This window comes from Triticum aestivum, chromosome 6B, assembly GCF_018294505.1.
Source record: "Triticum aestivum cultivar Chinese Spring chromosome 6B, IWGSC CS RefSeq v2.1, whole genome shotgun sequence".
Lineage (NCBI taxonomy): Eukaryota > Viridiplantae > Streptophyta > Magnoliopsida > Poales > Poaceae > Triticum > Triticum aestivum.
In genome coordinates this window covers 135,047,572-135,075,322 of record NC_057810.1, presented here as the reverse complement: position 1 = coordinate 135,075,322, position 27,751 = coordinate 135,047,572, and the positions used below count along the sequence as shown (strand labels likewise).

General features: G+C 48.3%; 1 protein-coding gene across 1 annotated transcript; it reads right to left on the bottom strand.

Annotated features, from left to right (window-relative positions):
- Positions 1-346: 346 nt before the first annotated feature.
- On the bottom strand, positions 347-4,335 carry LOC123133753 (uncharacterized). The gene is made up of 2 exons (XM_044553162.1): positions 2,825-4,335; positions 347-598 (listed from the first exon to the last, which is right to left on the bottom strand). Exon 1 carries the CDS (start codon positions 4,128-4,130, stop codon positions 2,829-2,831), a length of 1,302 nt encoding a protein of 433 aa, XP_044409097.1. The 5' UTR covers positions 4,131-4,335; the 3' UTR covers positions 347-598; positions 2,825-2,828.
- Between the last annotated feature and the right edge of the window lie 23,416 nt (positions 4,336-27,751).

The following is a 27,751-nucleotide window of genomic DNA, read 5'->3' as shown; positions in this document are numbered from 1 at the left end:
GTATCGACAAGTAATTCCGAACGGAGGGAGTAGTATGTATCTAATCCAACAGGGCATTCAAAAGATGCATATCTCTTGTAAAGATGTTGGATAAAGGAATGTCGGCGTGAAGCATGCAGCTTGCCCGTTTTGTTTTAGCTGATTGCCTCGGAACGTGGCTTTCAAAAGGCATTCAACAAAACACAAAACTGTGAATACTCAAAACCAGCACGAGCAATGAAAGCAGCAATGAATCATCAGATCCATGAACATGTTGAGCAGAGAGGATAATGTGCTGCAACCACTGAGAGTTTCGACAACAGTATACGACCATTTTCCAAACACACACAACAACAAGCATCTTACATACAAACGTTCGCCAAAATTCACCTTGCTCCCATCATGTCTTGCTTGGACACGCTTAACATCAACATATATAGCAAAGTACATCGACTCAAATACTAATATCAATGCTCAAGTACCAATGTTTCCCCGTAAATAATACCATGCTCAAGTACTATTTGCGGCACCATCTTTTTGCCCATCCTCCATTTCTCCTCAAAGGCTCCAGATGCATGGCCCAAAAAGAGACACCAGAAGCAAAGCGAGTTCATCAGTCCTGCAGAGATATACTTACTAGTTAGAACAAACTAGAATCATGTGGATGCAACAAAAGAACTGTTCTTCCAAGGGTTTCTCAATAAAGAGCTCCGTACAAAATCGGTAAGTAAATCACAGATTCACAGCTCAAAACTAAAGGCACGTAAGCTCCTCATTCATGGTTCTAAGGAGTCCCTCTATTCCACGTAGGATATTTGATTATTTGAGCCTCTTATGAACATACCCACATTACTTAACACGCATAACCTAGATTCTAATTGATGGTAACCCATTGGGTTTATCTGTATGGTCCAGATCGTAATGAATCCACCATAACTCCACGTTTGGGACGTCGTACAGATCGTGGCGGCCATATCAGATCAATCAGAATAATAGTTCAAGTCACCTACATGGCTACATCTCAGTAGCATTGTAGCAAACCTGCCAAAGGCGTTCAAGCTGATTGGAAAATACAAGGTGGGATGGGATTCTCCCATACTAATGAAGTAATAAGGTCCATGTGTACGTTTAAAATTGCCTAATTAATCAGCTTTTTTTCTTTCTTTAGTGGAAACCATCGAATGCCACAATGCATTCATGATAAAGAATTAAAGATAGATGCATGTGCTTTGAGTCTTTTCGCCCGTTGGATTGACTAGAGCTGCTTGAATTGACCAAAATTGTACTGCTGTACTAATAAATCTGAAATAGCACAACTAATTGGATGCAAACGGATAATTCAGCTTCCGTGCTAGTGCAGTAGAAGGAAAAGTTTGAAAATAATTCAAGAAGCAAACGCTCTTCAAATTGATGTACGTTCATGTATGTACCCAATAAAGCAAATTCATATCATGTTAAGAGCAATAATATTATTTGATTACTCCCCAGATTTTGGAAACTTAGTGAGGTTATACCTTCTACGCTTTGAATAATAATATTTTATATAAAATATTTATATTACTACTTGGGAATAATGTCTGTGTATTCGTTGTAAACAGTATTGTGATAATATCAAATTTGACAGGGCACGTAAATATATCTAATCACCCATTAGTGTTCCAAATTGTGTTTGAAGACTATTTTGATATATTTAAATGATAGCTTTTAAAAGTCCTAGGGAGTTTATAGGTTGAAGGCTCACTTATGCCCTACAGCTAGCCCTTTTCCTTAGAGATAGATAAAAATAACACGTAGCTTGAAGAAATGGATGCCCTAAATCTCACGATGTGAATCTTTGATTACATATGTGTCGTCTTAGATATCATGTGGACTCTTATTCATGTGCTACAAAGAGAACCATGTCAATGGAGTCTAACTATAATCTGTCCAGTCATCCGGAGCATGTGCCAAATCATATTCAAACAAGAAAAGAAAAATAGAAGACATATGGGCAGCTTTTTGTTCCAAATGGGTAGGGTTTTCCTGCAATTTATGAAAAGAGAATGGAGCTGCACCTTTTCTAGGCAAAACTGCGCCGAAAACCTTAATATGAATGGCTTCCAGTTAAGTTTATTAACGAAATATGAAGCATGATATGCCTCAATTTTAATTAAGCTAGCATATATCAGAACATTTATATTTTCACAAACAAATACCAAACAGTAGCTTCACAAAGCTGTATAAAGTTACTGAAAATATAGTTCTAGGCTTCACCACAACTCGAAACATACATGCAGTTTTAAAATCTTGCAAGAGTGTACTCCTATTCCTTTCCTATAATTCTATTTCATATACTTCTTTTACAGGTAACTGATGTCATACTTCTTTTGCAGGTAACCGATGTCATACTTGCATGGGTTGGTGCCTACTAACTAGAAAGGCGAAAATAGTACGCACAAAAATTTAAACAAGAGTAATTAATGGTCAAATGCTATCTAAAGAGGGGCAAATAATAGAGGTAGTATGTCTATAAGAGGGACAAATGATCATTTAGCCAATTCCAGTTAACAAAATGTAGCAGAAACTAATACACGAAGGATAAATTAACGCCTTTCCTTAGATGTAAATGGCCCTCAGACATTAACTGAAGCAAATGTTATGCAAACTTGGTGGGATATATACAACCTTCTTTGTATGAAATGAAATTGTTAACTTTATTACCATGTTGCAAGGCAATTATTGACCAGGAAACAGATCATGCCAACTTTCCCTACTTTGACAATGTCTTGTAACAGCATAAAGCAATCACATCTACATGAATAATTAGGCCAGCAGAGCACAACGATCATAAAACAAATTAACTTACCACTTCATACACTCGGTTTTGACAGCGGCGGGGGGTAGCCAAAGTACCAGTGAACATGTTCAGCATGGAAGAATTTCCCCTTGCTCGTGCAAACCTTCCTCACTTCAGAAGTCTTGACCTCAAGCGAAAAATAATCTACATCCCAATCAGTCCTGGACAACGGCGGTCCAGACTCTCTATCAAAGTCCACTTGATCTTTTGTAGTGGCTCCAAGGAATAAGAATCCCTCAGCAGCACTCATGGTGAAATAGTCATGCCCTCCAGGCAACGGTATAATATTCTTCATCCGCCATTCATTGGAAGATTCACCATTGCTTTGCTGAGTCGTATGATAGAGATCAAATGAGCCATTTGGGCTGTGATCACCGATGAGAGAAAACATCTCAAGGTATCCTTCTCTACCTACTACAATGCCAGGCATAATTCTGTCTTGAATTCTATGGGGATCATCGTATCTGGCGAGAACTTCGAGTATCCGGCCAGGCAGAAGTTTGAGGAGTACATAGTAGCCAGTGTGATGGTTGACAGTGAAAAACTCCATTTTCTGTGTGTCCAGCACGAACAACTTGTCTAACAAAGGTGACGCCAAGTAGAAGCATCCGCCCTCGTTGTCGAAACCGGACAAGCCACAGAACCCATAAGTGGACAACATGCACGGTCCAAGGGGACCGTGGTGCACGCCTAACAAACTCCAACCGATAGATGCAGCCATACACCATTGCTGTGTGACAGACGAGAAGACAAAGGCGGTTAGCTTGGAACCATAGATGGCTAAGCATATCACCTTGAACGACACATCATCTTCATCATCCCCGATGGGAGCAAGGATGGGCACGATATCAAATGGGTACTCTTCCTGGACAGCGAGGTCCGTCGGTATGGGCGGGAGCAGCACGTAGCGGCGTGACAAGGGATCGCACACCGCCATGTCTTTGAGGGTCTCCAAAACTTGGCAGGCCTCGAGGAGGACTCGGCCATCGCAGACGTCGCGGACATGCCAGGGGATGCCACTGCTGGGCACGGGGACGAAGGAGTAGGTGAAATCAGCGGCGTCGGCGAGAGCGCGGGCGAGCGGGGCGGAGGGGTGGGGCGCCTCGGCTGGTTGGAAGCTGCCATCCACGTTTACGAGGCCGAGGAGCGGAGGTGGGTGGCGTTTGCGGTGGCGGCGGAGGAAGGAGCGGTCGGTGATGATGCGGCGGAAACGGGGGCAGGCGGTTGAGGCGCGGGCGAGCTCGGCCGGGGTGGGCAGGCGGAGGAAGATCTCCTCCAGGATTTCGTCGACGAGGTGCGGCGCCGGCGTGGGCATGGCGGCGGAGTGGGAGGAAGGGGATGATGGGGGCGGCTAGGGTTTCGGGCGGAGTTCAGAGCAGCTAGGTAGCGAGGGAGTGAGCCTAATTGTTCACGGAATTAAGCGAGAGGCCGGTCGGCTAGGGTTTGCTGCCGGCGGCCGCCGCTGCCCCCGGCAGCCGAGCCGACTGAGCCCACGGCGGTCGCTGTATCCAACCATTATTATTCGGAATCTATAACCCCCGAATGTCAGATTTCCAGGACCCCAGCCTGAACGTCTTTTCTACCCTTGGATCATTAGCACGAATCGTAGAGCAGGGGATCAGCCACATCACACTTTTTCTCGTTCGGAAAAGCAACGCCCCGTCGCGAACGCCGCACGTATCGTATTCCCTTTCCCTACCACTCCGCACCGCTGCTCATTTTCATTCGTTGGCCTGCAAACGAGTGAGAGCACAGAGAGTGGATAACAACGGTGTGGTCGCGAGGCTGCCGGCGACCACAACGGCGCCTACCGTCTCGGAGCTTAGGCCGAAGGCAACCACTGTGCACTCCCTCAGGTGGCCACACCCGATAGGAGCCCTCCGCATCAGAGGCGAGGAGCGGCGTCGGCCCTCGCCCTGACCACCGCGACGGCGCATACCGTCTCAGGGCAGAGGCCGGAGGCAATCATGGCGCACTCCTTCCGGTGGCCGCATACAAGAGGATATTTCTGCATCGAAGGCGAGGCAAGTCGCACCGTTGTCGAGGCGTTGCGGCTTGGGGCCATGGGGGAGGAGGCCGAGGAGACCCCCCTCCCTTCTAGTTGTGCTCTGGCGTATCTTGGATAGAGAGCTCGAGCACACGCACGCCGGGGGGAGGGGTGCGGCGGCGAGAACGCGCGGTGAAAGAAGTTGCACAACACTGTAGTTGTCGGGCCTGACACCACCGATGATGCTGGTGACATCGGGGCAAGGTCGGCGTGCGGAAGACAACCGCCACTATGGCCAGTTGTGTCACAGATGCAACCCCCCCCCCCCCCCACCACCTCCACCGCCGCCGGCGGCCGCCATTGCCTTCCACAGCCGAGCTTGAATAAGCCCACGGTGGTCGCTTCATCTAACATATGGTGCTTTGGGATGAACGATCCAACCATTGTTCTTCCCGTACACCTCACGCTTGGAGACGAAGAAGTGGATGTTTTTTTACTTACGTAAAGATTTGTGCTTGGGTTATGGGTTAGTACTTAGTACAAAAACGTGTTATTTTGTTCATTAGTTTTCCTTGAAAGCAGTTTCTAAGGAGAATTATTTGTATCCGTTGTCTGATCGCACCCTATGATCAACCATCTTCATTACTATTGAATATCGATAATTGACCCAATGTCTGGGTAGATTTTCTAATGAGGGTAACAGCCGCAAGCCGCCTGCCGGAAGCTTCACGCTCTTCACCGTAGTCGCGGGAAATAGTGGTGATGATGTCGACGGGAACAGGGGCAAGAAGCACGATGTTGACGAGGGCATTAACCACGAGTAGTGACAGGCTTAGATCATAATATTGATGAAGATGATGATGGGAAGTGTGACGAGGAGGCTTTTCATTGATATGATCTCATCGACGCGCAAGCCTCTTCTGTAGTGTTGAGGCATCCATATTCCTCCTTACAGACACTTCGTTCCTACTACTCATAGTCGACTCGGCACCACCCTTGGTTCTCATGGTCATCGCCTCGATCTCAGGCGATGCTGATGCTCCTCCTAGAAGAATGTTCATTTGAAAGATGCCCTTGTTTGAGCTGGCATCATCTTTGCTGCCATCATGCGACTTGTTATGTGCATCAGAGAGAGCGTGGGAACATCGTAAATGCAATTGTTGCAGTGGTCTATATATACATTTCCTAGCATTTTATGTATGTGCTTCGTTGGGTTTAGTACGACATACATGCTTCTGATATCATATATGACATGTTTCAAGTATTCATATGTTTGCTTCATTTTTTACACACAAATGGCAATGATTCAGTGCTACTTTGTTCCCGCTTAGACAACCATCGAAATGTGTTTCCACTGGCTCACTATCACATAAATGCACTAGTACTGCATGTGACACACATAAAACATGCCATGTTTCCTTGAACATACACGTGCTTCATTCTTACACTTATACTATGATACCATGTTTTTTCCGGGAGTGTGAATGATAACAATGTTTTGGTACTACATTTTCCGGTCTTCTATCATCACATAGTTGTGTTCCAAAATAGAAGTATTCATAGCATAGAAATTAACTATGACAATGCTTGGAGAAAAACGCTACTATGAATCCTGAAGCATGGGTCGTAGTGTTGGAAACATGTTTATTCTATAATGGGAACAACTATGGAATGAAAGAAAACATCGCCTGTATAAGGAAACATACATGATTACTAGGACCTGGGGAGCATATCAGGAGCATGTATGGAAGCAACATGATTAGAGAAAGTTCATTCTGGAAACCGCCAGAGAATATGTTCGATAGAATGCTTCTGCATGGTCCAATGGAAAGCGGATTGGTAGGTCACACTAGTTTTGGGGCCTGGACCATCCAAATGTGTTCCATGTATTTATGTGTTCTCATCGCAAATGCATACTTCCTCTATTTGACGCCCCCACCCACCCACACCAATGAAACACCACATTCTCAGGGCTACTTGACCAAATATTCTCAGGGCTATGTCATGCCCTCACCCAACATCTTCATTGTCCGAATCCGACTAATCAACAAACTCTTTGTACGGGAATTCATCAAGGTCCTTGTCCCCATGATCATCATCCGATGAATTCATTTTTTGCCTGTAAATGATCAAAGGAAAAAAAAGAACTGCTCAGACATTTCATTGTACACACAAAGGGCGAGGTGTATTCCCGGAGGAGTTGGACGTACCGGGGGCAGCGTGCGGTGGCGGCACGGACATCGACGTTGTGGGATGAGGCCTCTAGTGACGGCGTTGTGGGTTGGGGACGACGACAGAGCTAGGGCGGCGACAGTGCGGACGAGTCAGAAGATAGGAGAAGAAGAGGCAAGTCAGGCTAGGTTGGGGGTGATTTGGGATGATGCGTCCGGGCCTCCCCATATCCACCCCACGTATGAGATGGGTTTGACGGTTGCCATACAACTTAGAATTTTGAGCCGGGTATAGGGTGTCCAATTGGATAGTAATTTCATGACCGGACCGTCCACCTAGACATACAAATGGGTATTGAGGGGGCCGGTTGCAAATGCTCATAGAGCATAAGAAAAACATGGCTTCGTCAGCAATCTACATCCTTACTTGGCTAGCATGGATTGATTAAAGATATTTTAAAAAAAGTTTGGCTCATGGTGCTTTATTACGAAGTTTTTTGAACAAAAAGCAATCAGTGTTGCATTTCATTTATAAAGAAGGTGTTACACAACTCAAGATGAGCAAACAACTAGTTCAACTTCTTCGAGGAGAAAATGAAATAGCCACGACAATGACAACACACTCACAACAAGATGACAAACACTATCTAAGCTTCGAAGATCATGCAGGTTCAAGCAACTGGAGTAGGTCTTCGTCTTCCATCGTTGTCTAACCAAGCAAGGCGCAACCTTTAGCATTGGCCATCTTGTTGCCACTCGACAACACCCCTCAAAAGAAAGGGAGAGGTGTCGCATGTGAATGAGGTGATCTGAGGAGGACCGAACGCGCTAACCCGGCTTCAGATGAACACCTCAATCGGACCTCCATTGCATCAAAACCAAATCAAATCTCATCGACCAAGTAGCACGGACGACAACCCTCACCTATCACAGGTCTCTCTGGTCAGTAAGAAGCTCCTGAAACGATGCATCAAGAAGTGCAACACACAACGCAATCATCGTCTGATCCCAAGGGATCAAGGGTTTCCCCTAGAGCTTCCTCACACAGTAGAGCGAGCAAAAACGCCCCAATGACACCTTCTAGAAGGAAGCGGCGCCCGCAAGCATCGTTGCTACTTCTTGAGCTTGCGTTGGTTTTTTCCTTGAAGAGGAAAGGGTGATGCAGCAGAGTAGAGATGAGTATTTCCCGCAGTTAAGAACCAAAGTATCAATCCAGTAGGAGGGACACACAAGTCTCCAATGATAGCACCTGCACAAACAAGCAAATACTTGCACCCAACGCGATAAAGGGGTTGTCAATCCCTTCACGGTTACTTGCAAAGATGAGATCTGCTAGAGATAGGTATAAAAGATAAATAAAAGTGCAAAAGTAAATAAATTGCAGCAAGATATTTTGGATTTTTGGTTTTATAGATATGGAAATAATATGATAAAAATAGACTCGGGGGCCATAGTTTTCACTAGAGGCTTCTCTCTTGAAAGAAAGCAAATGGTGGGTGCACAAATTACTGTTGAGCAATTGATATAAAAGCGCACAGTTATGACGATATTTAAGGCAATGATCATGAATATAGGTGAGGGTGTCCTGGATTAGGGGGTCCTCGGACAACCGGATGCTACCTCTTGAGCACTGCGTTGGATTTCCCCGAAGAGGAGAGGATGATGCAGCAAAGTAGCGTAAGTATTTCCCTCAGTTTTTGAGAACCAAGGTATCAATCCAGTAGGAGACCACGCACAAGTCCCTTGTACCTACACAAAACGATAGCTACTCGCAACCAACGCGATTAGGGGTTGTCAATCCCTTCACGGTCACTTACGAGAGTGAGATCTGATAGAGATGATAAATAATATTTTTGGTATTTTTGATAGATAGATTCAAGGTGAAAAGTAAAAGGCAAAGTGAAAACAAAGCAAGTAATAAAGCGATAGAGATTGATATGATGAGAATAGACCCGGGTGATGAAGTCATGTACCTAGGGTAGGGTCATAGACCTGATCTAAGTACCCTACCCAAGGACACCCTCAGAAGAAACTACCTTCCAGTCGACCAAGAGGGACTTCACTCGACGGACTCGAAGGACTCGACCATGAGGACTCACTCGACCACCAGAAGGTCAAGAAGCACTCTGCACCGCAACGGTCTGTAATTAAGTAGACTTTGTGGTATTTAGGACACTTTATGTGAGGCGTTTCCAGTAACGCCTAGACTTAATGTACTTTAAACCCCGCATTACTGAGGGCCGGAGGGGTCTGGCAGGCACTATATAAGCCACCCCCTCCTCAGTGTAAAGGGTTCGCACCCCTGTAATTCATACACACATAATTCACTCGACCGCCTCTGGGCTCCGAGACGTAGGGCTGTTACTTCCTCCGAGAAGGGCCTGAACTCGTACATCTCTTGTGTTTACAACTGCTCCATAGCTAGGTCCTTGCCTCTCCATACCTACCCCCACTCTACTGTCAGACTTAGAACCACGACAGTTGGCGCCCACCGTGGGGCAGGTGCCTTAGCGATTTTTGGAGAAGTTGCGATTCTTCCGACTACTTTCATCATGGTTGCTGGTGGAGTTTTGGTCGAGGGCCGCGAGATCCGTCTCGGCGCTCTCACCTTCATCGTCGACGACTCCTCTTGGATCCAGGAGGCTCCACTCGACGTTGATGCGCTCCCCGTCCGCGGTGCGACGCATTTTAGCACATGTGTCCGCGGCGTTCTGCTGCGGCAACCATCGACTCCATATCGGTCGACTCCCCTATCGATCACCCTCCCGGTCTCCCGCCAGCGCAAGCGCTCTGGTCGGTCGAGACTCCAGCGGTGGGTGAGGCACGCGGTGGCTCGCCAGATGGCCACCACCCAAGTTGCGGCAATCGAGCCCGACGAATCTCTCTACGACCTGTTCGATCTGTCGACTGGCTCCGTAGAGACTGCATCCGAGTGTGATAGCGGTGATCCAGCGGCAGAGGTCTTGATGGTCAACGGGCCTCGCAGCCCTCCCGGTTTCCCTCGCGAGGACGGGGTAGACGGTGGAGGCGACCCCGCTCAAGTCCATGAAGAGTACCAGCCCGAGCCACTTGATTCCCTGCAAAGGGAAGAGCTTCGCCTCAGGAACATGGATGCCCTGCATACTCCCATCGCAGGAGAAACCCCGAAGCTCGTGCCTTGGAGGAGGCACGTTTGGCCAACTTGGCTGAATGTGCTCGTCTGGAGAACCTTCAGCGAGCACTCGATGAGCGCGCGCGACAACGAGTACCCGACTCCAATCGACGTCAACTCTTCCCGCCGACTCAGGTATATCGAACCCCGATTCAGAATTTAGTAGTTGCAACCCGTATAGCAGAGTCCATCCAGCCCTCTCAGTCGGAAGCTGGCAGAGGCTTGATGCAGATCAGAGATTTGCTCCGGGCAGCAGGAGATCAGAATTCAGCCGTGTCGCAGTCACGCAACAGAATTCACAGTCGATCCATCGCTGCGAATACGGTTCAGTCGGCTCACAGTCCGAGATGGCCTCCGCGGCGTGAAGGACGCGAGAATCGGCGAGACCAGTATGGTGACCGACATGATCGTGATGATAGACCTTGAGTTCCCACTCCCCTGAGGGGTGGGTCTTACGCTCCTCGGCAGCAGGATGACAGGCGTCAACTCAGCGTGGGGCGAAGAGCGCCGGTCGACCCCAGGGAACCAGGCTTTGACCGCGATCCATCATCATGCAAGGCTTGGTCGATCGGAACAGAGCTCATCGAGGTGGCCCTGACAGAGATGCGCCCACTAGCAGTCGAGTGCATGTTTCTGGTCCGGAATGTTTCAGCAGGGCTATCAGAGCCGCGGTGATTCCCCCCAACTTCAGGTTGGCAACTGGAGTAAGCAAGTTCACTAGTGAGTCTAAGCCTGAAACCTGGCTTGAGGACTACCGAGTGGCAGTACAGATTGGTGGCGGGAATGACGAGGTGGCCATGAAGCATTTGCCACTCATGTTGGAAGGTTCTGCCAGAGCATGGTTGAATCAGTTACCTCCAAGCAGCATTTACACTTGGGAAGATCTGTCCCAAGTGTTCGTCAGAACATTTTAGGGAACTTGCAAGCGACCAGCTGGATTGACAGGGCTGCAAGTGTGTGTGCAGAAGACGAATGAGACTCTAAGAGAGTATATTCAGAGATGGATCACTTTGCATCATACCGTGGAGAACATGTCTGATCATCAGGCAGTCTGCGCCTTCAAGGATGGTGTTAAGAATAGAGAATTGAGTTTGAAGTTTGGTCGAACCGGAGACATGCCCTGAGTCGAATAATGGAGATTGCTACCAAGTATGCCAACGGCAAAGAGGAAGACCGACTCCGAAGCGGCAAGTACAAGCCGAGTCAGTCGGAGAAGGGAAACACCAGTCGGAAGCAGAAGCGGAAGGCCGAACCAGCAGCTCCTGGAGAGGCTTTGGCCGTGACTCAGGGCAAGTTCAAAGGGAAACCCAAAGGATCCTGGAACCCCAAGAAGGTAAAGGATAAAGAAGGAAATGACGTGATGGATATGCCATGTCACATCCACACGAAGAAAGATGAAGAGGGTAATATCATCTACCCGAAGCATACCACTCGCCAGTGTCGACTCCTGATCCAGCAGTTCCAAGGAAAGCAGTCCAAGGACAAGGAAAAGGAGTCGGACAAAGCCGAAGACAGGGAAGATAGTGAGGGAGGATATCCTCATGTTAACTCCACTCTGATGATTTTTGCAGATGTGGAAAGCAAGAGCCGACTGAAGGTTATTAACCGTGAGGTGAACATGGTTGCCCCGGCGAAACCAAGTTATCTGAGATGGTCCCAAACACCCATTACATTCGACCAGTCTGATCACCCGACTCATATAGCCACCCCTGGGAGGCAAGCTTTGGTGGCCGACCCGGTTGTCGAAGGCACTCGGCTGACGAAGGTGCTGATGGACGGTGGTAGCGGACTGAACTTATTGTATGCGGACACACTGAAAGGAATGGGCATTCCGATGTCCCGACTGAGCACCAGTAACATGAGTTTTCATGGAGTTATACCAGGAAAGAAAGCCGAGTCACTCGGCCAAATAGCTCTGGACGTGGTGTTTGGTGATTCAAAGAATTTTCGCAAGGAGAAGCTGACGTTTGAGGTCGTGGATTTTCAGAGCGCGTACCACGCTATTTTGGGGAGACCAGCTTACGCACGGTTCATGGCTCGACCATGTTACTGTTGGTGAACGTTGCAGAAAATTAAAATTTTTCCTACGGTTTCACCAAGATCCATCTATGAGTTCATCTAAGCAACGAGTCATGGGAGAGAGTTTGCATCTACATACCACTTGTAGATCGCGTGCGGAAGCTTGCAAGGGGATGGTGATGATGGAGTCGTACTCGACGTGATTCGAATCACCGATGTCCAAGTGCTGAACGGACAACACCTCCGCGCTCAACACACGTACGGGACGGGAGACGTCTCCTCCTTCTTGATCCAGCAAGGGGGAAGGAGAGGTTGAGGAAGCTCGCTCCAACGGCAGCACGGCGGCGTGGTGGTGTTGGGGCAGCAGTACTCCGACAGGGCTTTGCAAGCGCGTAACGGAGGAGGAGATGTGTTGGGGAGGGGAGGGGCTGCGCCTTGGCAATGGGTACAGCAGCCCTCCCCCCACCCCTCTATTTATAGGGGAAGGGGCAAGGGGGGGCGACCCCACTAGATGGGATCTAGAGGGGGGGCGGCGGCCAGGGAGGGGAGGCTTGCCCCCCCAAGCAAGGGGGGCGCCCCCCTCAGGGTTTCCCCCCCAACCCTAGGCGCATGGGCCCAAGGTGGGGGGCTCGCCCAGCCCTCCAGGGGCTGGCTCCCTCCCCTTTGCGGCCCATGTGGCCCTCCGGGAGGGGTGGCCCCTCCCGGTGGACCCCCGGAACCCCTCCGGTGGCCCTGGTACAATACCGATAACCCCCGGAAACTTTCCGGTGTCCGTATGACAACTTCCCATATATAAAACTTCACCTCCGGACCATTCTGGAACTCCTCATGACGTCCAGGATCTCATCCGGGACTCCGAACAACATTCGGTAGTCACATACTAGTCTTCCTAATAACCCTAGCGTCACCGAACCTTAAGTGTGTAGACCCTACGGGTTCGGGAGACATGCAGACTTGACCGAGACGACTCTCGGGCAATAACCAACAGCGGGATCTAGATACCCATGTTGGCTCCCACATGCTCCTCGATGATTTCATTGGTTGAACCACGATGTCGAGGATTCGATCAAAACCCTGTATACAATTCCCTTTGTCAATCGGTACGTTACTTGCCCGAGACTCGATCGTCGGTATCCCAATACTTTGTTCAGTCTCGTTACCGGCAAGTCACTTTACTCGTACCGTAATGCATGATCCCGTGGCCAACACCTTGGTCACCTTGAGCTCATTATGATGATGCATTACCGAGTGGGCCCAGAGATACCTCTCCTTCATACGGAGTGACAAATCCCAGTCTCGATCCGTGTCAACCCAACAGATACTTTCGGAGATACCTGTAATGCACCTTTATAGTCACCCAGTTACGTTGTGACGTTTGATACACCCAAGGCACCCCTACGGTATCCGGGAGTTACACGATCTCATGGTCAAAGGAAGAGATACTTGACATTTGCAAAGCTCTAGCAAACGAACTACACGATCTTTATGCTATGCTTAGGATTGGGTCTTGTCCATCACATCATTCTCCTAATGATGTGATCCCGTTATCAACGACATCCAATGTCCATAGTCAGGAAACCATGACTATCTGTTGATCACAACGAGCTAGTCAACTAGAGGCTCACTAGGGACATATTGTGGTCTATGTGTTCACACGTGTATTACGATTTCCGGATAATACAGTTATAGCATGAACAAAAGACAATTATCATGAACAATGAAATATAATAATACTTTTATTATTGCCTCTAGGGCATATTTCCAACAGTCTGCCACTTGCACTAGAGTCACCAATCTAGTTACATTGTGATGAATCGAACACCCATAGAGTCCTGGTGTTGACCATGTTTTTCTCGCGAGAGAGGTTTAGTCAACGAATCTGCGACATTCAGATCCGTGTGTACTTTGGAAATCTCTATGTCTCCATCTTGAACATTTTCACGGATGGAGTTGAAACGACGCTTGATGTGCCTGGTCTTCTTGTGAAACCTGGGCTCCTTGGCAAGGGCAATAGCTCCAGTGTTGTCACAGAAGAGTTTGATCGGCCCCGACGCATTGGGTATGACTCCTAGGTCGGTGATGAACTCCTTCACCCAAATCGCTTCATGCGCTGCCTCCGAGGCTGCCATGTACTCCGCTTCACATGTAGATCCCGCCACGACACTCTGCTTGCAGCTACACCAGCTTACTGCTCCACCATTCAACATATACACGTATCCGGTTTGCGACTTAGAGTCATCCAGATCTGAGTCGAAGCTAGCGTCGACGTAACCCTTTACGACGAGCTCTTCGTCTCCTCCATAAACGAGAAACATGTCCTTCGTCCTTTTCAGGTACTTGAGGATATTCTTGACCGCTGTCCAGTGTTCCTTGCCGGGATTACTTTGGTATCTTGCTACCAAACTTACGGCAAGGTTTACATCAGGTCTGGTACACAGCATGGCATACATAATGGATCCTATGGCTGAAGCATAGGGGATGACACTCATCTCTTCTTTATCTTTTGCCGTGGTCGGTGACTGAGCTAAGCTCAATCTCACACCTTGTAACATAGGCAAGAACCCCTTCTTGGACTGATCCATTTTGAACCTTTTCAAAATCTTATCAAGGTATGTGCTTTGTGAAAGACCTATAAGGCGTCTCGATCTATCTCTATAGATCTTGATGCCTAATATATAAGCAGCTTCTCCAAGGTCCTTCATTGAAAAACACTTATTCAAGTAGGCCCTAATGCTGTCCAGAAGTTCTATATTATTTCCCATCAAGAGTATGTCATCTACATATAATATGAGAAATGCTACCGAGCTCCCACTCACTTTCTTGTAAACGCAGGCTTCTCCATAAGTCTGCATAAACCCAAACGCTTTGATCATCTCATCAAAGCGAATGTTCCAACTCCGAGATGCTTGCACCAGTCCATAAATGGATCGCTGGAGCTTGCATACTTTGTTAGCGTTCTTAGGATCGACAAAACCTTCCGGCTGCATCATATACAACTCTTCCTTAAGATGTCCGTTAAGGAATGCCGTTTTGACGTCCATCTGCCATATCTCATAATCATAGTATGCGACAATTGCTAACATGATTCGGACGGACTTCAGCTTCACTACGGGAGAGAATGTCTCGTCGTAGTCAATCCCTTGAACTTGTCGATAACCCTTAGCGACAAGTCGAGCCTTATAGATGGTAACATTTCCATCCGCGTCCGTCTTCTTCTTAAAAATCCACTTGTTTTCTATCGCTCGCCGATCATCGGGCAAGTCTGTCAAAGTCCATACTTTGTTTTCATACATGGATTCTATCTCGGATTTCATGGCTTCAAGCCATTTGTTGGAATCTGGGCCCGCCATTGCTTCTTCATAGTTCGAGGGTTCACCGTTGTCTAACAACATGATTTCCAGGACAGGGTTGCCGTACCACTCTGGTGCGGAACGTGTCCTTGTGGACCTACGAAGTTCAGTAGCAACTTGATCCGAAGTACCTTGATCATCATCATTGTTTTCCTCTTCAGTTGGTGTGGGCATCACAGGAACGGTTTCCTGCGCTGCACCACTTTCCCGTTTGAGAGGTAGTACTTCCTCGAGTTCTACTTTCCTCCCACTTACTTCTTTCGAGAGAAACTCTTTTTCCAGAAAGCATCCGTTCTTGGCAACAAAGATCTTGCCTTCGGATCTTAAGTAGAAGGTATACCCGACAGTTTCCTTAGGGTATCCTATGAATACGTATTTTTCCGACTTGGGTTCGAGCTTTTCAGGTTGAAGTTTCTTGACATAAGCATCGCATCCCCAAACTTTTAGAAACGACAACTTAGGTTTCTTCCCAAACCATAATTCATACGATGTCGTCTCAACGGATTTAGACGGTGCCCTATTTAAAGTGAATGTACCTGTCTCTAGAGCGTATCCCCAAAATGATAGCGGTAAATCGGTAAGAGACATCATAGACCGCACCATATCCAATAGAGTGCGATTACGACGTTCGGACACACCGTTACGCTGAGGTGTTCCAGGCGGCGTGAGTTGTGAAACGATTCCACATTTCCTTAAGTGTGTACCAAATTCATGACTTAAGTATTCTCCTTCACGATCTGATCGTAGGAACTTTATCTTTCGGTCACGTTGATTCTCCACCTCACTCTGAAATTCCTTGAACTTTTCAAAGGTCTCAGACTTGTGTTTCATTAAGTAGACATACCCATATCTACTTAAGTCATCAGTGAGGGTGAGAACATAACGATATCCTCCGCGAGCCTCAACGCTCATTGGACCGCAAACATCGGTATGTATGATTTCCAACAAGTTGGTTGCTCGCTCCATTGTTCTGGAGAACGGAGTCTTGGTCATTTTGCCCATGAGGCATGGTTCGCATGTGTCAAACGATTCATAATCAAGAGACTCTAAAAGTCCATCAGCATGGAGCTTCTTCATGCGCTTGACACCAATGTGACCAAGGCGGCAGTGCCACAAGTATGTGGGACTATCGTTATCAACTTTACATCTTTTGGCATCCACACTATGAACATGTGTAATATTACGCTCGAGATTCATTAAGAATAAACCATTGACCATCGGAGCATGACCATAAAACATATCTCTCATATAAATCGAACAACCATTATTCTCGGACTTAAATGAGTAGCCATCTCGTATTAAACGAGATCCAGATACAATGTTCATGCTCAAACTTGGCACTAAATAACAATTATTAAGGTTCAAAACTAATCCCGTAGGTAAATGTAGAGGCAGCGTGCCGACGACGATCACATCGACTCTGGAACCATTCCCGACGCGCATCGTCACCTCGTCCTTTGCCAGTCTCCGTTTATTCCGCAGCTCCTGCTCTGAGTTACAAATATGAGCAACGGCAGCGGTATCAAATACCCAGGAGTTACTACGAGTACTGGTAAGGTACACATCAATTACATGTATATCAAATATACCTTTGGTGTTGCCGGCCTTCTTATCCGCTAAGTATTTGGGGCAGTTCCGCTTCCAGTGACCCTTCCCCTTGCAATAAAAACACTCAGTCTCAGGCTTGGGTCCATTCTTTGACTTCTTCCCGGCAACTGGCTTACCGGGCGTGGCAACATCTTTGCCGTCCTTCTTGAAGTTCTTCTTACCCTTGCCCTTCTTGAACTTAGTGGTCTTATTGACCATCAACACTTGATGTTCTTTTTTGATTTCAGCCTCTGCTGACTTCAGCATCGAGAACACTTCAGGAATGGTCTTCACCATCCCCCGCATGTTGTAGTTCATCACAAAGCTCTTGTAGCTTGGTGGGAGCGACTGGAGGATTCTTTCAATGACCGCCTCATCTGGGAGGTTAATGTTCAGCTGGGTCATACGGTTGTGCAACCCAAACATCTTCAGGATGTGCTCACTGACAGAACTGTTTTCCTCCATCTTACAACTGTAGAACTTGTCGGAGACATCATATCTCTCGACCCGGGCATGAGCTTGGAAAACTAGTTTCAGCTCTTCGAACATCTCATATGCTCCGTGATGCTCAAAACGCTTTTGGAGCCCCGGTTCTAAGCTGTAAAGCATGCCGCACTGAACGAGGGAGTAATCATCAGCACGAGTTTGCCAAGCATTCATAATGTCTTGGTTCTCTGGGACGGGAGCGTCACCTAGCGGTCCATCTAGGACATATTGTTTCCTGGCAGCTATGAGTATAATCCTCAGGTTCCGGACCCAGTCCGTATAGTTGCTGCCATCATCTTTCAGCTTGGTTTTCTCTAGGAACGCGTTGAAGTTCATGTTGACATGAGCGTTGGCCATTTGATCTACAAGACATATTTGCAAAGGTTTTAGACTAAGTTCATGATAATTAAGTTCTAATCAAATTATGAACTCCCACTTAGATTAGACATCCCTCTAGTCATCTAAGTGTTACACGATCCGAGTCGACTAGCCCGTGTCCGATCATCACGTGAGACGGACTAGTCATCGTCGGTGAACATCTTCATGTTGATCGTATCTTCCATACGACTCGTGTTCGACCTTTCGGTCTCCGTGTTCCGAGGCCATGTCTGCACATGCTAGGCTCGTCAAGTTAACCCTAAGTGTTTTCGCTGTGTAAAACTGTCTTACACCCGTTGTATGTGAACGTAAGAATCCATCACACCCGATCATCACGTGGTGCTTAGAAGCGACGAACTGTAGCAACGGTGCACAGTTAGGGGAGAACACTTCTTGAAATTTTTGTAAGGGATCATCTTATTTACTACCGTCGTCCCAAGTAAACAAGATGCATAAACATAATAAACATCACATGCAATTATATAGTTGTGACATGATATGGCCAATATCATATAGCTCCATTGATCTCCATCTTTGGGGCTCCATGATCATCTTGTCACCGGCTTGACACCATGATCTCCATCATCATGATCTCCATCATCGTGTCTTCATGAAGTTGTCACGCCAACGACTACTTCTACTTCTATGGCTAACGCGTTTAGCAATAAAGTAAATTAGTTTACATGGCGTTCTTCAATGACACGCAGGTCATACAAAAAATAAAGACAACTCCTATGGCTCCTGCCGGTTGTCATACTCATCGACATGCAAGTCATGAATCCTATTACAAGAACATGATCTCATACATCACAATTCATCATTCATCACAACTTCTGGCCATATCACATCACATGATCAATCGCTGCAAAAACAAGTTAGACGTCCTCTAATTGTTGTTGCATCTTTTACGTGGCTGCAATTGGGTTCTAGCAAGAACGTTTTCTTACCTACGAATAACCACAACGTGATTTTGTCAACTTCTATTTACCCTTCATAAGGGCCCTTTTCATCGAATCCGCTCCAACTAAAGTGGGAGAGACAGACATCCGCCAGCCACCTTATGCAACTAGTGCATCTCAATCGGTGGAACCGGTCTCACGTAAGTGTACGTGTAAGGTTGGTCCGGGCCGCTTCATCCCACAATACCGTTGAGGCAAGAAAAGACTAGTAGAGGCAAGTAAGTTGACAAGATCCACGCCCACAACAAAATTGTGTTCTACTCGTGCATTAGAGAACTATGCATAGACCTAGCTCTGATACCGCTGTTGGGGAACGTTGCAGAAAATTAAAATTTTTCCTACGGTTTCACCAAGATCCATCTATGAGTTCATCTAAGCAACGAGTCATCGGAGAGAGTTTGCATCTACATACCACTTGTAGATCGCGTGCGGAAGCTTGCAAGGGGATGGTGATGATGGAGTCGTACTCGACGTGATTCGAATCACCGATGTCCAAGTGCTGAACGGACAACACCTCCGCGTCCAACACACGTATGGGACGGGAGACGTCTCCTCCTTCTTGATCCAGCAAGGGGGAAGGAGAGGTTGAGGAAGCTCGCTCCAACGGCAGCACGATGCCGTGGTGGTGTTGGGGCAGCAGTACTCCGACAGGGCTTCGCAAGCGCGTAACGGAGGAGGAGATGTGTTGGGGAGGGGAGGGGCTGCGCCTTGGCAATGGGTACAACAGCCCTCCCCCACCCCTCTATTTATAGGGGAAGGGGCAAGGGGGGCTGACCCCTCTAGATGGGATCTAGAGGGGGGGCGGCGGCCAGGGAGGGGAGGCTTGCCCCCCCAAGCAAGGGGGGCGCCCCCCCTCAGGGTTCCCCCCCAACCCTAGGCGCATGGGCCCAAGGTGGGGGGCGCGCCCAACCCTCCAGGGGCTGGCTCCCTCCCCTTTGCGGCCCATGTGGCCCTCCGGGAGGGGTGGCCCCTCCCGGTGGACCCCCGGAACCCCTCCGGTGGCCCCAGTACAATACCGATAACCCCCGGAAACTTTCCGGTGTCCGTATGACAACTTCCCATATATAAAACTTCACCTCCGGACCATTCCGGAACTCCTCGTGACGTCCGGGATCTCATCCGGGACTCCGAACAACATTCGGTAGTCACATACTAGTCTTCCTAATAACCCTAGCGTCACCGAACCTTAAGTGTGTAGACCCTACGAGTTCGGGAGACATGCAGACATGACCGAGACGACTCTCGGGCAATAACCAACAGCGGGATCTGGATACCCATGTTGGCTCCCACATGCTCCTCGATGATTTCATCGGTTGAACCAGGATGTCGAGGATTCGATCAAAACCCTGTATACAATTCCCTTTGTCAATCGGTACGTTACTTGCCCGAGACTCGATCGTCGGTATCCCAATACTTTGTTCAGTCTTGTTACCGGCAAGTCACTTTACTCGTACCGTAATGCATGATACGTGGCCAACACCTTGGTCACCTTGAGCTCATTATGATGATGCATTACCGAGTGGGCCCAGAGATACCTCTCCGTCATACGGAGTGACAAATCCCAGTCTCGATCCGTGTCAACCCAACAGATACTTTCGGAGATACCTGTAATGCACCTTTATAGTCACCCAGTTACGTTGTGACGTTTGATACACCCAAGGCACCCCTACGGTATCCGGGAGTTACACGATCTCATGGTCAAAGGAAGAGATACTTGACATTTGCAAAGCTCTAGCAAACGAACTACACGATCTTTATGCTATGCTTAGGATTGGGTCTTGTCCATCACATCATTCTCCTAATGATGTGATCCCGTTATCAACGACATGCAATGTCCATAGTTAGGAAACCATGACTATCTGTTGATCACAACGAGCTAGTCAACTAGAGGCTCACTAGGGACATATTGTGGTCTATGTGTTCACACGTGTATTACGATTTCCGGATAATACAGATATAGCATGAACAAAAGACAATTATCATGAACAAGGAAATATAATAATACTTTTATTATTGCCTCTAGGGCATATTTCCAACAGTTACGTATACCTCAAACTGAAGATACCCGGCCCCAAAGGAGTGATCACTGTCACTGGTGATCGGAAAAAGGCAGAAGAGTGTTTCCAGAAAGGCTCAAAGATTGCCGATTCCCAGGTGACAGCGGTCGAGTTTGAAGAATATAAGCAAAATGCGGATCTGAGTGATTTGCTGCGAGCTAAGAAACCCGCCACAGAGTCAGCATTTCAGTCGTCCGGTGAGACGAAGCCCGTCCACATTCACCCGACCGACCCCAATGCAGCTCCGACCCACATCTCCACAACACTCGACCCGAAATAGGAAGAAACGCTCATCCAGTTCCTCCGTGAGAACTGGGACATGTTTGCATGGAAGCCAGCTGACATGCCGGGTGTTCCCAGGGGACTGGCTGAGCATCGTCTTAGAGTCGACTCAGTAGCAAAACCAGTTAAAGAGCATCTTCGGCGGTCCGCCATCCAGAAGAGAAAAGCTATTGGTGAGGAGGTGGCTCGACTATTGGCGGCAGGATTTATCTGAGAAATATACCACTCCGAGTGGCTCGCCAATGTCGTCATGGTTCCCAAGAAGGACAATTCACTCCATATGTGCATCGATTTCAAGCACATCAATCGGGCCTGCCCGAAAGATCATTTTCCTCTCCCTCGCATCGATCAAATTGTTGACTCGACCGCAGGATGTGAGAGATTGTCTTTTCTAGACGCCTATTCCGGGTACCATCAGATCCGTCTGTACGGACCCGATGAGATAAAAACAGCTTTCATCACTCCATTCGGGTGCTTCTGCTATATCACCATGCAATTCGGCCTCAAGAATGCCAGAGCCACGTTTATGCGAATGATTCAGAAGTGTTTGCTCACTCAAATCAGTCAGAATGTGGAAGCGTATATGGATGATATCGTGGTCAAGTCGCGAAAAGGTTCCGACCTGCTAACTGACCTCGCCGAAACATTTGCCAACCTCAGGAGGTATGATATCAAGCTCAATCCATCAAAGTGCACATTCAGAGTTCCTGGTGGCAAGTTACTCGGTTTTCTCGTTTCCGAACGAGGAATCGACGCTAATCCAGAAAAGATCGGCACTATACTCCGAATGAAACGCCCCGTGCGAGTGCACGATGTCCAGAAGCTTACTGGATGCTTGGCCGCATTAAGTCGATTCATCTCACGACTCGGTGAAAAGGCATTGCCTCTTTACCGACTAATGAAGAAGGCAGACAAGTTTGAGTGGACTCCAGAAGCTGATGCAGCGTTTGCCGAGCTAAAAGCTCTGCTCTCCACCCAGCCGGTGCTTGCTGCTCCAATCAGCAAAGAGCCTCTGTTGCTTTATATCGCAGCCACAGGACAAGTCGTCAGTACAGTACTTACGGTCGAGCGGGAAGAAGAAGGGAAAGCCTTCAAAGTTCAGCGCCCAGTGTATTATCTGTCTGAATTTTTGACTCCATCCAAGCAAAGATACCCTCATTATCAAAAGCTTGTGTGTGGGATATACATGACCACGAAGAAGGTTGCTCATTATTTCTCTGATCATTCCATCACAGTCGTCAGCGACGCTCCACTTTCAGAGATTTTGTACAACAGAGATGCAACTGGTCGAGTGGCGAGATGGGCGATTGAACTTCTTCCCCTTGATATCAAGTTTGAGGCAAAGAAAGCCATTAAGTCCCAGGCAATAGCAGATTTCCTCGCCGAGTGGATTGAACAACAGCAGCCGACTGAAGTTCACTCGGAGCATTGGACCATGTTCTTTGATGGCTCTAAGATGTTGAATGGTTCCGGTGCTGGGGTTGTCCTGGTGTCCCCCAGAGGAGATAAGCTCAGATATGTGCTCCAGATTCACTTTGATTCCTCCAACAATGAGGCAGAGTACGAGGCCCTTTTGTATGGGTTGCGCATGGCCATTTCACTCGGCGTCCGTCGCCTTATGGTTTATGGCGACTCAGATTTGGTGGTCAACCAAGTGATGAAGGAGTGGGACGTTAGAAGTCCAGCCATGACTGGATACTGTAATGCAGTGAGGAAGCTAGAAAAGAAGTTTGAGGGGTTAGAGCTCCATCATATACCCCGACTGAAAAATCAAGCAGTTGATGATCTAGCAAAGATAGGTTCCAAGAGAGAAGCCATTCCGAGTGGTGTGTTCTTGGAGCATATCCATACTCCATCAGTAAAAGAAGATCCTTTCACCGAAGAAGCTCCGCAACCCAAGAGTGCCACAGATCCGACTGAAGTAGAAGTCCCAGCAGTGGTTGACTTGGTCATGGAGGTCTTAGTGGTCACTCCCGACTGGACAGTTCCATATATCGCGTATATCCTGAGAAAAGAGCTCCCGGAGGATGAGGAAGAGGCTCGACAGATCGTCCGTCGATCCAAGGCCTTTACCGTAATCAAAGGACAGTTGTACAGAGAGAGCGCGACTGGGGTTGGTCAGAAGTGCATAACGCCAGAAGAAGGTCGAATCATCCTTGATGATATCCTCTCGGGGACCTGTGGCCATCATGCGTCCTCTCGGACCATCGTGGCCAAAGCATACTGAGCCGGATTTTACTGGCCAAAGGAAAATGAGATGGCAAAGGAAATAGTGGACAAGTGCGAAGGATGTCAGTTCTACTCCAATATGTCACACAAGCCCGCGTCAGCTCTGAAGACCATACCACTCATCTGGCCCTTCGCAGTATGGGGGTTAGATATGGTAGGCCCCTTGAGAACAGGTCGAAGCGGTTTCACGCATGTACTGGTGGCAGTCGACAAGTTCACCAAGTGGATCGAGGCTAAACCCATCAAGAACCTTGACGCCGGTACTACTGTTAGCTTCATCAGGAAACTGATATTCAGATATGGAGTCCCGCACAGCGTCATCACAGATAATGGGTCAAACTTCGATTCGGAGGAATTCAGGGATTTCTGCGCCTCTCAAGGCACACGAGTCGACTACGCTTCGGTCGCCCATCCACAGTCGAATGGACAAGCGGAGCGAGCTAATGGCTTGATCCTCAAAGGATTGAAACCCCGACTGATGCGTGATCTCAAGCATGCGGCTGGAGCATGGGTCGACGAACTTCCCTCAGTGCTTTGGGGTCTATGGACCACGCCTAATCGGTCGACCGGAAGAACTTCATTCTTCTTGGTCTATGGAGCTGAAGCAGTCTTGCCGAGTGATCTTCTTCACAATGCTCCTCGAGTTGAACTTTACAATGAAGCTGAAGTGGAACAAGCACAACAGGACGCAGTCAACCTTTTAGAGGAAGAAAGGGAGATGGCTCTGATCCGATCGACCATCTACCAGCAAGACTTGCGTCGCTTCCACGCCAGAAACGTGAAGAGTCGAACCTTCCAGGAAGGAGATTTGGTTCTCCGAGTGGATCAGCAGAAACAACACAAGCTTGCTCCTTCTTGGGAAGGACCCTTCATCGTCACCAAAGTTCTCCACAACGGGGCGTACCGTCTCTACAACATCAAGCACAATATCGACGAGCCCCGAGCTTGGAATGCGGAACTACTCCGTCCATTTTACACTTAAGTTTTCACTCGGATGAGTTGTAATAAAAGTACTTTTGTAGTCCATGTTTTGCAAGATGATAGTGTCATAATTTCCCCAATGATTTTGTCACTTTTATTTTGTTCAGTAAAAATTCCCCCCTCAGTGGGTGACTTAGCCGCGAATCTGTTTTGCCTAAGTTTGTAAAAAAAAATCCTTACCGAGTGGTGAGTCAGCCTCCCACTCGGGGGCTTAGCCGCGAATCCGTTTCGCCTAAGTTTCAATAAAATCCTACCGAGTGGTGAGCCAGACTCCCACTCGGGGGCTTAGCTGCAGTCTAAGTACTCGCCTAAGTTTCAATAAAATCCTACCGAGTGGTGAGCCAGACTCCCACTCAGGGGCTTAGCTGCAGTCTAAGTACTCGCCTAAGTTTCAATAAAATCCTACCGAGTGGTGAGCCAGACTCCCACTCGGAGGCTTAGCTGCAGTCTAAGTACTCGCCTAAGTTCAAATTCAACGTGCGGTAGCAAGGAAGACGAGGTGCATGTCGACTGCGACCCTCTCCTCTGAGCTACGCCACAAGTACAATGTGCGGTAGCAAGGAAGACGAGGTGCAGGTCAACTGTGACTTTCTCCTCCGAGCTACGCCACAAGTACAACGTGAAAATCCTACCGAGTGGAGAGCAGACCTCCCACTCGGGGGCTTAGCTGCAGCCCAGTGCTCGCCTAAGTGATAAAAATCCTACCGAGTGGAGAGCAGACCTCCCACTCGGGGGCTTAGCTGCAGCCCAGTGCTCGCCTAAGTGATAAAAATCCTACCGAGTGGAGAGCAGACCTCCCACTCGGAGGCTTAGCTGCAGCCTGGTGCTCGCCTAAGATATAAAAATCCTTCCGAGTGGAGAGCAGACCTCCCACTCGGGGGCTTAGCTGTAGCCCAATGCTCGCCTAAGTAATAAAAATACTACCGAGTGGAGAGCAGACCTCCCACTCGGAGGCTTAGCTGCAGCCCGGTGCTCGCCTAAGATATAAAAATCCTTCCGAGTGGAGAGCAGACCTCCCACTCGGGGGCTTAGCTGCAGCCCAGTGCTCGCCTAAGTAATAAAGATCCTACTGAGTAGAGAGCAGACCTCTCACTCGGAGGCTTAACTGCAGCCCAGTGCTCGCCTAAGTTATAAAATTCCTACCGAGTGAGGAGCATGCCAACCACTCGGAGGCTTAGCCGCAGCTCAGTGCCTGCCTAAGCAAATTGGGGAACAAGTCGACTGCAATGAGCACCTCGCTTTAACCTGCAAAAGACATCCCAAGCCAAATGCAAGCATATTCGAACGTCGGATCCAAGTTCGGATAAATACCTAACGGAACCGAAAGTGCTCAGGTGCTAAGCCTGTTAAGGTTTATCGGTTACAAAATCACTCGGCATACCGAGGCAAATTTAAAGTGCCGAGCTCAAGAAGTTTTTTACCCCTCCTGTGGAGGGCTGGAAGGTGCAACAAACTCATCAAGATCAATTCCGTCCGCGATCCGAGTGGCAGCAGCAATGAAAGTCTCCATGAAAGACCGGAAATCATGCTTCTTGGTGTTAGCCACCCGAAGAGCCGCCAACTTGTCTTCTCGTGCATCCTTGCAATGGACTCGGGCCAGACACAGAGCGACATCTGCACCACACCTGGCGGAAGACTTCTTCCACTCCTGCACTCGACCAGGGACTGTGTTTAGTCGAGTCATCAAAGACTCGAGGTCATTTTGGAGCGTCTCCCTGGGCCAGAGCGTAATGTCAATGCGGGAAGTGGCGACCTTCAGCCTTGCAAGATAGTCAACGACAGCAGCAACGCGAGACTCGAGTCGGAACACGTTCATGGCAACTTCATCGTTCACCGGAGAGTTGATGGGGTCCAGGTTTGGTTCCAGTCGACTAGTTTCCTCTTCAAAGTTTTGGCAAAATTCTGCAAGTACAATCGCCGAGTCAAGGCAATGGTCGAATGGAAAGGTCACTGTAAAAACGATTGTTTGACACAAAGGATTACCTTCGAGCATGAGGAACAACTTCTTGGCGAGTCCGCTCAGATAGGCCTCCAGATCATTCTTCTTCCCAGCCAACTGACTGGCATTGTCATTCAGAGCAGCTTTGTCGCTTTTCAGTCGACTGACCTCCTTGTTAGCAATAGCAAGAGCAGCTTTTAGATTGGTGTTTTCTTCTTCAAGCTTAGTGACCGAAGCTAACTTCTCGTCTGCGAGCTTGGTCTTCTCTAAAGCTGTCTTTTGCATCTCAGCTAGCTCAAGGTCTTTCTTCTTCTGGGCCTCCTTCACTTTGCCTGCAAAGTTACAGCAAGATCAGATTTTGAAACAAATGAGGTGCAAAAGCAGTCGTCGAGGCCTCACCAAACGTACCTTTGGTCTCCTCCTTCGCCTTCTCCAGATTCTCCTGGACCAGCTTCAGATCAAGCTCGAGCTGGATATGCTTGTTCTCCAGCTCGGTATAACGAGTCGCAAGGTCGCAGGATTTCTACGAAGAACCAATCGACAACATGTCAAAGACAATTCACTTCCGAGTGACTAAGGAAAAATCATGCGTTTCTAAGACTACAGCCAAATACAAACATTCGACCGTAGCCTTGGGGACTACACCCAGTGGGTGCACTCAGCGTGCCCCCACTGGTTCTATCAAGATAGAGTCGACCAGTCGACCAACAAAAAAAAAGAGAGTCATGTTCTACAGACTGTAGCCAACTGCCAGCAGTCGACCACAGTCTCGGGGACTACACCCAGTGGGTGCACTCAGCGTGCCCCCACTGGTTCTATCAAGATAGAGTCGACCAACAAAAAAAAAGAGAGTCATGTTCTATAGACTGTAGCCAACTGCCAGTAGTCGACCACAGTCTCGGGGACTACACCCAGTGGGTGCACTCAACGTGCCCCCACCGGTTGGAGAAATCCATTCGACCTAGACGAATGAAGGAAGAACTTAACTTATAAAGCCTATGGTCGACTGCCAGCAGTCCACCATAGCCTTGGGGACTACACCCAGTGGGTGCACTCAGCATGCCCCCATTAAACCGGAGTTTCAATCGACACACCCAGTGGGTGACTACTACGGATTCCGGAAAGAAAGATTTTCAGAAATCATATCCTAACAGAACAGGCGATGACCGACTGACCTAAACGTTGCTTTGAAGAGCGGAACTGGTGTCATAGGCTGCCTGGCTAGCCTCCCGGATGGCCTTCACCTGCTCCATCATGACTCCCGCCTGGCGTATCGCTTCTTTTGTAGCACTGGTTTGGTCCTCTGGGACGTAGTGGGTCGCGAAGAGGGAAGGCTGCGCAGCACTCGACGATGCGGGGT